Below are 18,499 nucleotides of genomic sequence, written 5' to 3' on the forward strand. Positions count from 1 at the left end.
GTGTTGCCGTCGCTGTTGCAGCTGTTGCAGCTGTTGCTGTCTGTAGCAGTGCAAAACAAGGAAAATGTATACTGATGAAAATAAATTAATTTAAGGTTAGTATTTATAGACTGGAGATTTTGATAGCTTATATGCTATGACCCAGGGGTCATTTGACCCAGGGGTCATACATTATCTATATTCCTCAGTAGAACAGCTCAAGGGTCCAGCTCAAGGGTCTCATTCAAGACTTCATTTGATGTGTATTAACATTGTCATTATCTTGCATCCAACTTACTTGACATGTGAGACAGAAACTTGTGAGATTTTTCAATATTTAAATAAAACCACACCAAACTCCTTCCACCACCACCTTATGGTTTGATCAAATTTGATGACCATCCGTAATTGTATTCCAGTGTTGACGTTGTAGGAGTTCCTGGTAGATAAGGAAGATAACCCACTTTCAGAAAAAGAAGGGGAGCTAAGTATGTTATGACCAAAAGGTAGTTCCAGAAGTGAAAAACAAGTTTTATAATTCACTGAATCATCAAAATTATTTCTCTCAGAAAATCAACTAATTTAATTATTAGCATAAAATAAACTCCATTATTGGTGGTCACAATTTCTAACGCCTTGGATAGTTGTATCCAGGGAGCTGTCAACGTAAATATGTTAACAGAGGTATCTATTGCACAACTAAATAAAATAAAAAACGATACATGTAATAAGCGTATTAAGTGTATGAATGTAATAAGCATTTTATATGTACTAAAACTTTATGCCACATGTGATAACACTGCTAAATATACTTAAACTTGATCCTAGATGTGGCAAAAACACTCAATGTAATAGAACGTCGTTCTACATCTGGTAAAACGCTAAATGAAATACTAGATGCTAGACGTGATACAAACGTTAAACGTAGTAACGTTGTTGTAACATGTGATGAAAACGCTAAATGTAATACAACTTGATGCTACATGTGACAAAAACGTTAAATGTAACAAAACAAGATGTTACTTCAGACAAAACATAATCAAACCTGATCTATACGTGGTAAAAACGCTAAATATAATATAATTAATACTAATGGAAAAACGCTTAAAGTAATAGGTTGTTATCCTTTATCCCTAATGAAGACTAAATGTAGCCGAATACTGTCCTGTCATTTTATCATTTGTAAAATTTAAATAGTAAAATCAGAAAAGGTATTCTTCATTTTTAATGATCATACTTATAAGTCTAAGAATGGTCTTCTTTTGGAATGGCATTTCACCTTTATTGGTCTTAAATTTGTAATAAATTCGACTTCGTCTTTTTCCTATATTAATTAAATTTACTTTCAAAACAATTTTTTTGGTCGTAGCTAACATTTATTTTGCAGACATATCAACCATATATCTGTTTGTTTCAACTGCTTCCTTAAATGATGAAAACGTGACTACACTAGCCATACTACATCAATAATGTCAATTACTAAGCAATAAATTATGTATATTTATTAGTTAAGCATGATCGCACGTAATACTTTAATTTAATTCATTTTATTAATTTTTATATAAAAAATATTGTCTCCAGGAAAAGTTGGCCTTGCTTATCCTATCTTTGCAAAGAAGTTTAAAAGAAGACAATGGCATCAAAATAACTCAATTGTCACGTTTCCCCGCATTTTGGCACACTTTAAAAGCACGTTGGAAAATAGAAATATAGTTCTGTTGTCCTGTGCTAAAGGTTCTTGAACAAAATGAGACATTTTATTATTCAAGGATATATTCATGCTGTATATTGCTATCTTTTAAATGACAAATCAATCTTGTCCCCATTTCGTTGTATATCTTTTTTTTAAAAATATTTAATGTTTTCTTGTTCCCTTTGTCAACTTCAGTTTTATGAACACGACGTTAGATTTATTACTTTTATTCCAAGCTATCATTCATTCGGTCACATTCTGCTTTTTTATTGCATTTTACGTCATGTTTTATTATACTTGGCGTTTTAGTTACATTTAGCGTTTTTATTGCATTTTACGTCAGGTTTTATTACACTTATCGTTTTTGTTACATTTGCGTTAATATTAGACTCAGTAGCGGAAGAGGTATTTTGATGTATTCGAGTAATAACCCAGATTTACATGAGAAACTGAACGGAACGTGAAAAGGCCATCGTCGAATCTAATTTGCTGTAAAATATTCCAGGTTCAGTGGGAAAGTTTCTCCTTACTGGTGTTTGCTGCACTGCATGTTTTTAGCGTACGTTTTCCAGATGATGTTTTCTATTTACTCACAAACTTGAATATTAATAGTCTGCCTGATAAATGTCCTTGTTGTAGTCAAGTAGCCATGGCAATGTGTGTGGCCTTGACCCAGTGTGAATCTTTATATTTCATACTTTATATATTCTTTTCTGAAAAATCAGAATACGTCGCCTGTTTAATGTTTCAAAAGATTACCCAGTTCTTGTTTGCGGTTGTAAATGTGGCTTTTGCGTTAATTTTTTTTTTTAATGGTTTCATCTGTGTGTTTAAAGTAACACATTTCTTAAATAACATCATTATACAATTTTACATTATCTTTGGGAGCATACACTAATCAGGAACATATTTCACCTGAAACGCATTGATTTAACGGACCCCACCCCCACCCCCGTAAATACAAGAGACGTGTAATTTGTGATTTTTAAATACAAATTTGCATTTTGTTTCTTCGAGAATTGTAAAAGTGAAATGTCAAAGCAAATCTGAATAAATAAAATGCAAATGAACGTAATGAAATGTCCGTCTTTAACAAAATGGGTTTGCATAAAGACGCGTATTTTAAGGAATGGGCTATATATAATTAAATGGATATAACGTATTCTTTCTTACCAAGCATAATTATAAAAAGGTTTAGTTCCCGTCTAGGCCTCGACCATTTGATGCAAATATGCAGACAAATAAAGTTGATGCATCATAACGTATACGTATGACATAAAACTCAGATGGCGACAAAGAACAGGGAGAATGAACCGGGTGATAATTCGAGCGAAATATTTCTAGCATCCATTTGAGAACCATCATTGAAGATGCTTTAGGCGTTATGGTACAATTCGCTCGTTCTCTGCCTCACATACTCTCAATCTGTCCGATCAATCTCTTGCGGTTTGAGAAACATCGTAATGTAATGATATTTTGTGTCTAACCGCGACAGGTGAGATAATATTTATATTCCACGCATGATTTGTTGGTTTGTGAACACCTGATTGAATCGTCTGCTTGAATCATCACACGATTATTGAGACCCTAGCTGCGGTCGACAATGCGGTTTTGTGGTAGGAAAACTTGACTTTATAAGTTTTGCATGTGGTTTACGCTACATAATTTTCACCAATAACTTATTTCTATGGTTTCTTTTGAAATCGTGCGTGGAATGCATATCTAAAGTAGGAGGTCAATTGTATAATTTCTGACATAACAGCCGATTTTATGGATTATTACCTGTCAAAGACCGATCGATCTAAAGATGAAGACATCGAGCAGCATATTGGGTTAAGAAAGATTCACCAGAAACGAGAGAAGGCTCATTTAAAAAGTAAATATCAATATTCCAATATTTTTTATCGTCGGATCTTATATTTTCTGTGATTCAATATTTCTGCTTAATTCTAAATTTTAATAAATAGGTGTAGTTGAGACACATTAATCTATTGTATTTCTTCCTGTAATCACTGGTCAGTATGTGTTGTAAGGTCAATGGATAACTTGATTGAATGTGTTTGTTGAAGTCTTTCCTAGATCAATGTCTCAACTAACATGTTTGCAAGGCAGCAAAATAACATTGTCAAGCATTTCTTTTAGCTATAAAAACGTGTTTTTTTCTGAATGCATGTATGTGATATATGTATTGAAAATAGACCGTGGAATGCGAAAACACGCTCTCTAAGTTTGCGTTTATTCATATTTCAAAATATAACTGTCCTGTTAATTCGCAAGAAATGCACAATTAGAGATAAGGCAGACTGTGAAAAATAGTAATTTGTAAGTGCTAACTTTGCAACTATAAGGAATTCAAAGCAAACATCACACTGGTTTGTTGTGAGGCTTGCGATAGCTAAAATAATATTTAACTTTCTAATCACACTGGATTGTTATTAGGCTTGCTATAGCTAAAATAATATTTAAATATCTAATCACACTGGTTTGTTATGAGGCTTGCGATAGCTAAAATGATATTTAAATATATAATCACACTGGTTTGTTATGAGGCTTGCGATAGCTAAAATAATATTTAACTTTCTAATCACACTGGATTGTTATTAGGCTTGCTATAGCTAAAATAATATTTAAATATCTAATCACACTGGTTTGTTACAAGGCTTGCGATAGCTAAAATAATATTTAACTTTCTAATCACACTGGATTGTTATTAGGCTTGCGATAGCTAAAATAATATTTAAATATCTAATCACACTGGTTTGTTATTAGGCTTGCTATAGCTAAAATAATATTTAAATATCTAATCACACTGGTTTGTTATTAGGCTTGCGATAGCTAAAATAATATTTAACTTTCTAATCACACTGGATTGTTATTAGGCTTGCTATAGCTAAAATAATATTTAACTTTCTAATCACACTGGATTGTTATTAGGCTTGCTATAGCTAAAATAATATTTAAATATCTAATCACACTGGTTTGTTATGAGGCTTGCGATAGCTAGAATAATATTTAACTTTCTAATCACACTGGATTTTTATTAGGCTTGATATAGCTAAAATAATATTTAAATATCTAATCACACTGGCTTGTTATAAGGTTTGCGATAGCTAAAATAATATTTAATTTTCTAATCATACTGGATTGTTATTAGGCTTGCGATAGCTAAAATAATATTTAAATATCTAATCACACTGGTTTGTTATGAGGCTTGCGATAGCTAAAATAATATTTAAATATCTAATCACACTGGTTTGTTATGAGGCTTGCGATAGCTAAAATAATATTTAACTTTCTAATCACACTGGATTGTTATTAGGCTTGCGATAGCTAAAATAATATTTAAATATCTAATCACACTGGATTGTTATGAGACTTGCGATAGCTAAAATAATATTTAAATATCTAATCACACTGGTTTGTTATGAGGCTTGCGATAGCTAAAATAATATTTAACTTTCTAATCACACTGGATTGTTATTAGGCTTGCTATAGCTAAAATAATATTTAAATATCTAATAACACTGGTTTGTTATTAGACTTTCGATAGCTAAAATAATACGTAAATATCTAATCATACCGGTTTGTTATGAAGCTTGCTATAGCTAAAAAATATTTAATATCTAATCACAATGGTTTGTTATGATGCTTGCAATAGCTAAAATAATACTTAAATATCATATCACGCTGGTTTGTTATGAGGCTTGCGATAACTAAAACAATACATAAATATTTAATCACAATTGCGAGCAAATAGATCTTAAATGTATTTAAACATGAAATACTGTTGGCGTAAACAATTTATTAAACATCTTGTTGCTTCACTAACATCATCATAGGATCCGAAACTTGACTTGGAATATATATAAATATTGTCTGAGATTTTCACACTATTGTATTATAGAAACAACAGTTGCAAATAAACATCGTGATTAACCTATTGTTTTCTGACATGAAGTTGTTACAACGCTAAAAGATTGTAATCACTTTTACACTTGAGAAAAACCTGGGATTTTTTTTGTGTGAAGAAGACACCAACAAATCCGCACCCTAAAAACTAGAAAAAATATTCTTGCCCTGATTTGTACAAAAAAGAATTAATTATATGACCCTTATTTTTTCTAACAATTAATTTTTTGAGGTATAATAAAATAAATTATGGGTTGAAGAAAATCGCATTGCACCTCTCTCTCTCTCTCTCTCTCTCACACACACACACACACACACACACACACACACAATTTCCAAAAGTACAATATCCAAAGAAATATCATCCACATTACATTAATATAGCATAGAGGTATGTCAACATTCTCTCCATTTTTATGTTTTAAATGCGAAAAACTTCACCTTACATACGTCACTCTCTCAAAAGTACATAATAACTGGTGAGCGCTCCCATATGAACTACAGCTAAACATGGCGGCCCTCTGTGGACGCCATCTTGATTTTGTTGAACCGAATATAAACCTAGGTTACACACTGAATAGCTTTTAGGCAAGAGAGAGAGAGAGAGAGAGAGAGAGAGTGAGAGACAGTGAGAGAGAGAGAGAATCCTTGCTTCGCGAGAAAGAAGACTGCAACATTTTTACAGACACATGAACAGGCACATAATTACTGTGATACACCATAAACAAGCTGGTAGATAGATATGAAGATGGGTGGTTGGATGGATGGATAAAGGATGTGTTCAAGATGAAAACAGTAATAAAGTTAATTTCGGGGGAAAATACACATTTCTAAACATGACAAAGACTATCGAACAAGCTGGTTAGTTGAACCGTTCGAGACGACTGACCTGGATAGTAGACTAAACATCCGGGCCTTCTACGTGATTATTGAGCGACGTGTTCTTCTGTCTGCCTCAAACACTATAAAATCAAAAGATGTCTACACCACTCAATAAAGTTTTGCTAAATCTTTACATTAGCCTATGTAAAGCTTTATTAATATCACTGGCTACAATCACTCAAGGTTGGTGGTATAGATAGTTCTAATGAGCACGTCTTTAGACTAGCTCTCAACTAGACTGTTCCATCGCATCTCAAGATATAAGCAAACTGATGCTTTCCGTCGAGGAATAGCAATGTTGCGATACACCTGTCGCCTGTTTTCAATTGTGGCTTTTCACCAGTCAGAAGAAGAAAAAAAAAAAATAGACTGACGACGTTGTTTTTCCTTTTCTATGTCAAGGCAATGACAACATCAGCGTTTAAACAACTGCGGGTTTGGTCTATTATTTTTTTCCCTCATAAACAGATTTCGTATTGATGAAATAAACCTTGGATTCGATATTTGCCACACGTGGTTTTGGAAGCGAACATGTTTTAAAATTTTGACAGATCCCGTCATTGTCGACTATGTAGATAAATATATAAAGGCCAACATAAAAGTTGTTACATTATGGATGAACTGTACAAATGCATTCTAGGCGCGTGCGTTAGAATATCTAAAGCTAATTTGGTTCTCGAAGTTTCTGGTTATTCAATGAAGATGCGATCTAATGAGGTAAGATTCGATTCATATTCGTTTCAGCAGTTTGCAGATCAAGGCCATTTGACACACCACGGGACTAGCACTAAAGAATTTATACATCAATGCTAACCAAATAAATATAATTATATTCAACAACCATTTATCCACCGCACAAGCAACCTAGATTGTTATATTTGTGTCTCTGACAACTCTGAATAAAATGCCAATACAATGGAATTTACAATAACGTTAGCTCCCACAGTATTATGACAAACTTTCAGGTTTGGGTTTACTTCACGAGTTCGGAATCACTCCATAAAACACATACCGATGTCCATGGTTTACTCCATGTGTATCATCATTAAGAATTATCTCCAATTTAAAAAAAAAAATGCTAACTTTGTCAATTTGTCAATACATTGAAATTTCTCGTGAATAGCAGCTGACATGCAAATTTCATCGCGTGTACGTCAAGTGGTAAAAATAATCGCAACATCTTCGGCCTTTTACACTGCATGATAAAAACAAATTTGGATCTAAATAACGGCCATTTTGAACTGCCCTCAAGCCCGTGGTTGCTGTTATGTCATAATCACTTCTTAAACGTCACAATAACTTAACGACGTGTCATCACCATAAGCAATGAAAACAATCGTTTAAAAGTATTTAAGCCCATTGATTTCTATTTAAAAAAATCATTAGGAAGTTTTAGAAATAACATCAAAAATTAAAAGTGCAGATATTTCAGTTACGTTTTCCAGTGTACATTTTTACATTTTTAAAAAAAATAATATTATTTGCACATTTAACCGGATGTCCGCCCGCCCAAAATTTACCAATTCGGAAAGTATAACTACGATTATCTCTCTTTCAGAGAGTCGAATCATTTTGGCAGGGCTCTTGGATTAACGCGAGCACGGCACATGGAAATAAACTATTAAACAATTTTTATATGATATTGAACTTAAAATTGTCTTCCATCGCTTTAAAAACACTTACATATTTTTAAAAATTACCAACGCGCGGGTCCCCTGTGAGTGTGGCAAATCGGTCTAATCGGCCGGAGGGGGGTTTTGTTTGCTTCATGTATGTTTCATTTGTTTTGGTGCTTTACGGAACAAAACTAAAAGTAACTTACTTGGCTAAGGAACAGCAATATAAATAGTTTACTTGGTTGCAGAATAGCAATCCACGTAGCTTAGTTGGTTACGGAACAGCAATACAAATAGGTTACTTGGTGACCTGACAACTGGAGTAAAGTGCATTGCCCAAGGACACGCTACGATAGGTGACCTAAACTGGTTTGATGGTAGGATTCGAACCCGCACCCTTTCAGAAGTTATTAGTAGTCTCTTACGACATACTGGATAAAGTTTTGGGCCTGTTCTAAATATCTGGACTCGAGCGGTATATATTAATACGCAATAATATTTAAAGGTAAAATATAGCACGTTAGGCCGGATATAACACACAGGAGAGAATTTCAAATTAATATTGGGTTGGCGAATGGACTGAGATCAAACGGGTCTGAAAATGTCATATGGTATCAAGTATTTGCTCGCAGCTGATGCATACTATGTAAGCAACGAATAAAGCAAATATTAGTAAAACGATTATGAAGAAAAATATTCACGAGCATCATCTTCATTTTGGACAAATTCATTTCCATATGGATATTGGTATAAAAGAAAACAACTATGCATTTATGTTCTTTGCAAATTCATCTACTTTTAAGTTTTTTTGCAAATTCATCTACTTTTAAGTTCTTTGCAAATACATCTACTTTTAGGTTCTTTATAAGCATGTCTACATTTAAGTTCTTTGCAAATACATCTACTTTTAAGTTCTTTATAAGCATGTCTACATTTAAGTTCTTTGCAAATTCATCTACTTTTAAGTTCTTTGTAAACATGTCTACATTTATGTTCTTTGTAAATTCATCTACGTTTAAGTTCTTTATAAGCATGTCTACATTTAAGTTCTTTGTAAATTCATCTCCTTTTAAGTTCTTTGTAAACATGTCTACATTTACGTTCTTTGCAAACACTGCTAAAAATTATTTGTTGTAAAACTTTTACATTTAGTTTATATATATATATATATATATATATATATATATATATATATATATATATATATATATATATATATATATATATATATATATATATATATACCTGTACCTTAAAGTTCTTTGCATGCACTTTACATTTGATTATTTTAAACCTTTACATTTCAGTTCCTTGTATATATTTCTATATTTAATTTATTTGTCTTTTGACTATAATTAATGCACATTTTGTCAAATATTAACTGGACAAATTTTGTATTTTGATTAGCTCATATTTTAATTTTCGTCCATCTTCTGTTTCTGTCTGGTCACTGTCACGATGGCCCATCATCTTTATGAACAATATCAATAGTTCTTTTAATCTAATCATAACATCTCAAATAAATGACAAAACTGTTTTTACGTGTAGAAATCGAAATACTGTCACATTCAAATTGTTTTTATCCTTGGTTGATTTTTATTGTTAAAGTTGTTAAAGTAACCGTCACTTTTGGTTTCTGCGTGACCATAAATGCGTGACTGCTCTTTGTTCCTGTCTGTGCATTAGTGTGACAATAAAGCAGTAGATGCCAATCGTTAACTCCTGTAGAAGAGAACGCATGTCTAATGCATGATTTAAAAAAATGCAATGAAATATGAAGTAAACTCTTAGCATATATCTGACACATGGTCATGTATTTCTTTTAGAGATCACACATTTAATATCGTACAGTGCGAGACATAAAACCTGAGTGCAAGTTACGTCCCAAAATGTTTTTTTTTCCTTCACGAGCAGAGCGATAAAATAGAACTAAGCAGTAAAAGCATTATTGACAAATTTTGTCATCTATGATCATCAGGAGAATCTATATGAAACATTTGTGATGATTAAACCAATGAAACGAAAGATGCACTCAAAGGATTAATTATCTTCGTCGTTGTAAAAAAAGAATTACTGCACAAGGAATACACCATATTAATTGTTCTGTGTAAATCTATATATATATATATATATATATATATATATATATATATATATATATATATATATATATATATATATATATATATATATATATAGATTCATTATAATTTGTTTTCTAAAATAATATTTATGTCGTTAATACATAACTAGATTATTAGTCTCTCTTCGCCTCATAATGCGTTGTTATTCCCAGAAATCTGTTTTATTCTTTCCTCTCTTGGTTTGGGCGTGTTTGAGTGTAATATGGTAGGTAATGATCCAACAAAAGAGTGCCATAACGTAATCAGGAATCCTAAAAATGAAATTCTTAAAAATAGTTGCGTTTACTTTTGAGTCAAACTTAAAAATAGACTAGACTGATTTGCATTGCCTTTTGAATGATTTCGATAATTATATCCTCGCTTCCTTAGTAATCAAGCATTTTAAATATTTGTCGTTTACACTTTCCTTGTAGATTTACAATAATAAGTTGAAAGCTCGCAAAGCATGTAATGATATACATCAAGATCAAATTTGAAGTTAAAAGTATGACCGCCTTTACTGAGTCCCCCCCCCCCCATACCTGTCTCTCCAGCTGATTGGTCAAAAAAAATGGTAAAATTAGAAGCAAGCTACTACGCGTTATCGATTCGCTAGTCCGTTGCACTTGCGCTATGTTTGATTTTGTAAATGGACAGCATAAAAAGGTAGGCGCGTCTTTAGAATTATTCTGTATCCCTCCGCTGAAAAAAAACATCTTCTATTTGACACGAACAGAGCCTGGTTTGAATTTAATGTCTTTGACGTTTCGGTGGAAAAATGAATTGCTTAAGAGTTAAATTCTCTTAATTTATGTAAGATAACCCGTCTTAATCTTGAATCACAATATAATCTAATAATAGTAACTAGATCATTTAATTACTCCTTTTATGTCAGGAAACGCTGCTTCGATTATTTCCGATCACAAAGGTTTTGAATTTGTTGAGTTTTCCATGAATCAGGAATTCACTATCACTACTGCTGCTGCTGCTGTTACTACTACTACTACAACAACAACAATAATAATAATAATAATAATAATAATAATAATAATAATAATAATAATAATAATAATAGTAAATTAATTATTCTTTGTACAGATGTAAGGTTCCGTTGTCATACAAATTATGCAATGACTGATTAAGCATGCATTAATTATCGTTGCCAACAGGTAAAATAGTAACATATGCTAAATGCGGTAGGCACGGTAATCATTTCGTTTGTTTTTGTTATACAAATTGTTTATTGCACTGAATGCAACACAAAATAAACATAATTTAAGATCGCTTTTTAATAAATTTTTGTTCTCTCTTGTATTATTTATCCCTTGCTTAGAGGTTTCCCCCTGTCATTCAATCTTCATTTTCTCTTGGCTTTGGTGTGTGTGTGTGTATATATATATATATGTTCTGTATACACACACTATATGGAGGCATGTCAAGAAAAACAGATAATTAAGGAACCGTAGCCATGGCTACAGCATTTGAACTTCAAACGAGTCTGCTAATTGCCTGAATTCTTGGTGCAAGAACTTCAAAAGAAAGGAAGAAAGGTCTGTCCGAAGAGCAAAAACTGCTGAACCCGTTAATCTCGTTATCAACTACAACAATGATGACACAGAAGAGACATTCCTTAATGTAAATCATGTAAAATTCCGAACTTAACCAAAAATCCATTTCGAGCTTCAACTTCAGCGTTTCCCCGAAAATGGTCTGCGAAATATGTTTCCAAAATACTTTAAACGAACAGGTTTCGCTTTCATTTTGATATTACTGATGACGAGAATTCGTTTAGTTAATCAGATGACAAAACATTTAAATCATACAATTGTTCTAATTAAAATATACAATTTTTACGATTACCATTTAATATTGTTAGAATTAAGACATACCATAGTTACAAGGTACTTTTGTTACAACAATCAAACAAAACATTGTTTCAACAATTAAAACTTATCATTGTGACCAATAAAACGTACCATTGTCACAACTGAAAGGTATTATTGTTATAACAATTAAAACAAACTAATTGTGAAAAAAATTAGAACTTACTTTTGTGACAATTAAAACAAAACTTTGTTGCAATTAAAACGTACATTTGTTACAATTAATATGTACCATTGTGACAATTAAAACGTACATTTGTTACAATTAATATGTACCATTGTGACAATTAAAACGTACATTTGTTACAATTAATATGTACCATTGTGACAATTAAAACATACCATTTGTGACAATTCAAATATAACATTTTGAAAATTGAAAACTATTATTGTTACAAGGATTAAAACAAACAATTATTGCAACAATAAAAACGTACCGCTGTGACAAATAAAACGTACCATAGTCACAAATAAAACGTACCATTGTTACAACAATTAAAACGTGATATTGTTACAACAGTTAAAAACTTAATATTGTTACATGCTAAACCAAATTTAAAAAATCAGATATACTAAGATGACCAGAAACAAATGACACATACCATGAATTTTTGGAATACTACATCAAAGAATCTATTATTTACAAAATATTTAAAAACAAGAATAATACATTGATTGAAAACTATTTTTACTGCACGTTGATTTTAAAAAATCATATTAAAAACGAGATTAATGTGATTAATTGTTTGTTGGAGAGGTTCATGTGACAGTCTAAGCGCAATACATTCCGTCCTGCCATAATTGGTTTTACCTCCCTTGATCTTAATGAACGGGTGTAAATAAACATAATTTTAAGGTCAGTTGATTACACAATTGGATATTGAAACCGAGTGGTTGTACTTATAAAGATACGATGTCAAACGTAGTTATTGAAACAGTCAAGTGACCAGTCTGGTCAATGGTGTGTTCACTTGCAATCAGGGAGACAATGACACACCTGAGTCTCTGATTCTTCATAGGTTTGTTTATTGGTTTAATTGATTGGTTGATGTTAGAGGTTCTTACTGTTTAATAGCCAGGGGCCAAATTGCACATAATTAGACAATCTTTTGCAGTAACACCCTTGCGTGATAAAGAACTTACTTACTTCACGGCAGGAATTTATTTTGAGTTAATAGGACTAAACAGACAAATTTATGTCTGTCTTTACAGAGTTTCTACGACGCAGCACATGCAAAATGACGAAAGCACAGTAAGCATAATAACAACTGTCTTTTAGTGAATGGAAAACAATCAGATTTTGGGTCAAAGGATTTAGCGTAAATGTCACGTTATTATTTTATTTCATTCTTATTTACTTCCTGTCAGTCGTGTTAAAATTGCTTGTCGATGTATTCATGACATTTCGCTGATAAGCACAGAATCTGATAGAAAATAAAGGTATATATTTTTAAAGGACAAACTAAACATGTATAAATTAACTGTTTCCAATGTGACCATCAATGTTCGATTACAAATCGTCTTGTCATTGTTTGGATTTGGTGATGCTGCACGGAATAGGTTAAGTGCTGATTATGAATTCGATGACTTGAAAAGGATTAACGTAAGATTTATTTAATGCTGAAACAGATAATTATTCCAGATGGATTAGTGTCGATTACTTCATTTTCCCCCTCAATTTAAGAAAAATCAATGTATATCGAGAATACACGCGTTTATGTATCTTGTACAGCTTATCACTCTTGGTTGTTTAGTCGCTTCTGATTTCCCATTTTTTATGTTCCCCCTCTTCTATAAGACCGTTGGGCTGTACATTGTTATTGCTATTGAATAGGAATCGAACTGTATATATTGTCATTACTATTGAATAGGAATCGAACTGTACATTGTCATTACTATTGAATAGGAATCGAACTGTACATTGTTATTGCTATTGAACAGGAATCGAACTGTACATTGTCATTGCTATTGAATAGGAATCGAACTGTACATTGTCACTGCTATTGAATAGGAATCGAACTGTATATATTGTCATTACTATTGAATAGGAATCGAACTGTACATTGTTATTGCTATTGAATAGGAATCGAACTGTACATTGTCATTACTATTTAATAGGAATCGAACTGTACATTGTCATTGCTATTGAACAGGAATCGAACTGTACATTGTCACTGCTATCGAACAGGAATCGAACTGTACATTGTCATTGCTATTGAACAGGAATCGAACTGTACATTGTCATTGCTATTGGATAGGAATCGAACTGTACATTGTCATTGCTATTGAATAGGAATCGAACTGTACATTGTCATTACTATTGAATAGGAATCGAACTGTACATTGTCATTGCCATTGAACAGGAATCGAACTGTATATATTGTCATTACTATTGAATAGGAATCGAACTGTACATTGTCATTACTATTGAATAGGAATCGAACTGTATATATTGTCATTGCTATTGAACAGGAATCGAACTGTACATTGTCATTACTATTGAATAGGAATCGAACTAGATCTTGCATATTGTATTTGCTTAAAGCTAATAATTGCAATGCAATTGAATCAGAATGAATGAATATTCTTCATTTTTAATAGGAAAGAAAACGTTCCATAACAATCAGTTTATTCTATTAAATTTCTTATATTATTGGAAATAATTGTTCGTTTGTTTCAAAGTAACGAGCCAATTCTTGGGAAAAAGTTTTGCAGGTCACTGTGTTTACTTCAGCACCCAAACAACAATTCTATGTTTCTGGTTTTCGTAGTAGATGTAATTTCCTTGTATTTCTTTTTTTTAATAAAAATAAAGGGAAATGGATCTACTCAATGGCACTTCTGTATATATAGTATTTTAGTTTGTCATCAGTCTACCAAAGGATTTCGTATTAATTAATGTTCACGTACTTTCCGCATAATACTTATTCCTAGCGCTGTTGTGGACCTAACCAAGTTTCATTGTCTCGGGGGAATAATGAAATCAGATTATCATTATGCTTCGAGGGAATTAAGCAAATAAATGCTTTTTCAATTTTGAAGTTACCTCCAAGTTAAATGGATCAACCCATATTATACCCTGATAGTAGCCATCTTTGTTCTGCTCTTTAAGCAGGGAGGCAACTCAACCTCCCAAATTGTACCTTTTTTTGCTGTTTTATCCTTATAATCAAAAACATTTTAAGTAGCTAAATTGATCTATTATATAAAATACGAGCATTTTAATACCTTTTGGAATCATTTAATAATTTTCCAGTCTCTTTTCAGTCATCGGCACTCATCATTTTGGATGTGATAGGATATATTAAAATTCTTTCAAACCATTTGAATGCACATATAAAATTACCTGTGTGCGCAGATTTCTTTTTTAATTAATCTTATCGGTCAATTATGATTTGTGCATTAAACATTGCAATATATGCATTCCCAACATTAGAAATCATCGATATACTTGTAATATCCGGTGTAATATTGAGTGCATTTCATTTCGTGTTCAATGATTGAAAATGTTAGTTACAAAGGAATACATAAATATGTGGATATATATTTTTTATAGATAAAACTCATTTTTATTATTTCTCTTTGCTAAAACGTCGAAAATCTTTGAATTTTAACTTTAAATTTGTTTGTGATAATTTGATTCAAACATTACTTAAAGCACGTTTCTTTCCATCCATTACCAGTTATACATTAATTCTTGTCTCTTGACATACTATGTAAGTGCAATATATGTTCTTTTCAGATAAGGGTAAAAAGGGTTTGATAAAAATATATGAACAGAAATCTTTTTATCGCAAAAGGGATTCATCCAATTATAATAATTACTTTAAAATATCACACTGATGCTTTCTTATTATTTAATTTTTACATGTAAATTTACATTCTTCAAAATATTGTAAAAGTACAATGCCTACAGCCTATATCTGCAGAAGTTAGTTTACATCTGTGACAAAGAATATTTGTAGCGTACAGCGATTTAAAAAAAAAACGCTTCTCTAGAATACAAGCAGCTTTTTTCTTCAAAAGATGCGCTTACATTGTAAAATTATTACATTTTGTAGATGCATGCGTTGTAGATAAGAAGCTACAACAGATGGAGAGCTACAACATCGCAAAAGATCTCACTGTGGTAAAAACAAAAAAAAAGATGTACAAGGACAGCTTCAAGGCTTCGCTAAAGAACCTAGGCATTCATCCTAATAGCTGGGAGAGTGTCGCTGCTAACCTATCTGCCTGGCGCTGTCAAGTCAACGCTGGTGCGGAAGCCTTTGAGCAGAAAAGACTGGTGGACGCAGCTGAGAAAACGTGATCTGCGCAAATCCAGGAACAGCAGTTCAGCAACTCCCGGCCAGCAACCTGCACATACACTGTCCCCACTGCAACAGACTCTTCCGGGCCCGGATCGGACTGATCAGCCATCTCCGGACCCCCCCCCCCCAGTGAATTGATGACATTAAATGGTCCTAATCGACACCGATGGACGAACATCATCATCATCATCATCATCATCATCATCATCATCAAATAAGAAGCCCATTTAGAAAACATAATTTATTTTCTTTCTGCGAAATGATTATGCAGAGTAATTTAATTTAAACCTTGATTATGGCTTACAATAGTGGCACATAGGTTAAATAATAATGACATGCATGACCTGAAATAACAATTTTTGCAAAACTTCTCGTGAACAATGTGTAACTGACACGACGAAGTTATCTTATTACATGTATGTATCCATCTTTGCGATTATTTATACTTATATGATAATGGTTTAGAAGTAGTTTTGTTTGTTCTGAAAATGGGTTTTCCCCCACTATATTAGTATTCCTTTGATAGGTGCTTTAAAATAGCATTGACTGTTACAATTTGTTATGGACATATATTTGTGCACAAACGATGTCGAGGAGTAATTTTTGAAGTTTCTGAACATGATATGGGACATGGCATGGTAATGTTGGAATCAACAATAAGATCGGTACAGGACTTTCTTAATAGAAAGGATTCGAAACACGTGCAAAATGCACATTTTTGACAAATCCTGTGTCCACTTAGGCAGTGTACGACATTTGGCTATTTTGAACTTGAAAGAACAACTCTAAATCGAGTACAGGACAACATGACAGAAATTATTTTTGGGATGGTCCTAGACTTTATTTGAAATGAGAGTAACAAGATTCCTGAGAAACAAACACTTGGTGGTTGTAAGCGACAAAGGATCCAGCCATCTACTTTACTCTAGTGCAACAAATACATTGTTTGGATGATATCTTGAACACCTTTGCTTTGCGATGTTTATGTCTGACTCTCGAAAATATGATTAAAAACTTATAACCAAGTTTCACTTACAGAGGGATGCAGTCATGTTAATATAAACGATGGTTTGCACGTTGTTTTATAATTCACAGTTGATTTACTTTGTTAACGTATGACCATTTTTATCATGGTTAAAGAATGTCCCTCCCATGCAAAAGATGATACGCATTGTTACCTGCTAATTTGTATGGTGTTTTGTATTTTTGGTGCTTTGTGCCTCTCTGTTTCCATCCGTGCAATAAAGAACGCGTGCCTTCTTGCAGGGGCAAGATAAATACCACGTTAAGTCATGTATATAGAATTTGTAACTATTAAAAGCTGGACATGTTAACATGTAACCAAGACGTGCCTGTATGAGAGCGCAATAATTTGAAACATATTGTTTGATGTCATGTGTTGAAGGTCATTTACGCAAATACTGATTTTTAAAACTTTAACTCTTTGGTTTGTCTGAGAAAATGTAGTAGCTAGAACAAAGTCATTAGGTTAAACACTGTTGACATGACTAAATTTAATAACTCGTGGCAGATATATTTCCTAAATGAGAACGTAATTCCAAAAGTGAAATTGTTACTGCAGCCAAAAAGTGGTGTCGCCACTGTATTGATATAATTTTGCTCTCACTGAAATATTTAAATATCGTATTATGAAATACGGACCAAAAATCATTTCTACCGACTTTTTAAAAAATCAGTTCATACGTACGCAGCTCGAAATGACGTGATCAATTCACTATAACGTCATTTTTGGGTTAAACCTAGGTATATCTAGACTGTATACGGAGAATAGGGCAGATCCAGTACATCGGATATCCACCAGTGTATCCGTAGTCTGGTTTTTCGTAACGTTGCGAAAACGGTAAAGATGGGTACCAGACAACAAATGTAAAGTAAATTCCATACAATAACCTTTAATAATAATAATAATAATAATAATAATAATAATAATAATAATAATAATAATAATAATTAATAATAATAATAATAATAATAATAATAATAACAATAATAACGAAATAAAAATGTATGGGTTGTTTTTTGGTCATGACTATTTCTCCAGATAACGATGGAGTTGATCATTAGTCGCACTGCAGTTTCCCGG

At 32.3% G+C, this 18,499-nt stretch overlaps 1 protein-coding gene across 1 annotated transcript; it reads left to right on the forward strand.

Moving 5' to 3' along the window:
• Window positions 1-3,286: 3,286 nt before the first annotated feature.
• On the forward strand, window positions 3,287-18,287 carry LOC149794328 (uncharacterized). Its single transcript, XM_089966559.1, has 2 exons — window positions 3,287-3,548; window positions 16,147-18,287. The coding sequence occupies exons 1-2, from the start codon at window positions 3,443-3,445 to the stop codon at window positions 16,392-16,394; spliced, it is 354 nt and encodes a 117-aa protein (XP_089822685.1). The 5' UTR covers window positions 3,287-3,442; the 3' UTR covers window positions 16,395-18,287.
• Window positions 18,288-18,499: the final 212 nt, after the last annotated feature.

This window comes from Sinohyriopsis cumingii, chromosome 8 (assembly GCF_028554795.1).
Source record: "Sinohyriopsis cumingii isolate HCF-2022 chromosome 8, ASM2855479v2, whole genome shotgun sequence".
NCBI lineage: Eukaryota > Metazoa > Mollusca > Bivalvia > Unionida > Unionidae > Sinohyriopsis > Sinohyriopsis cumingii.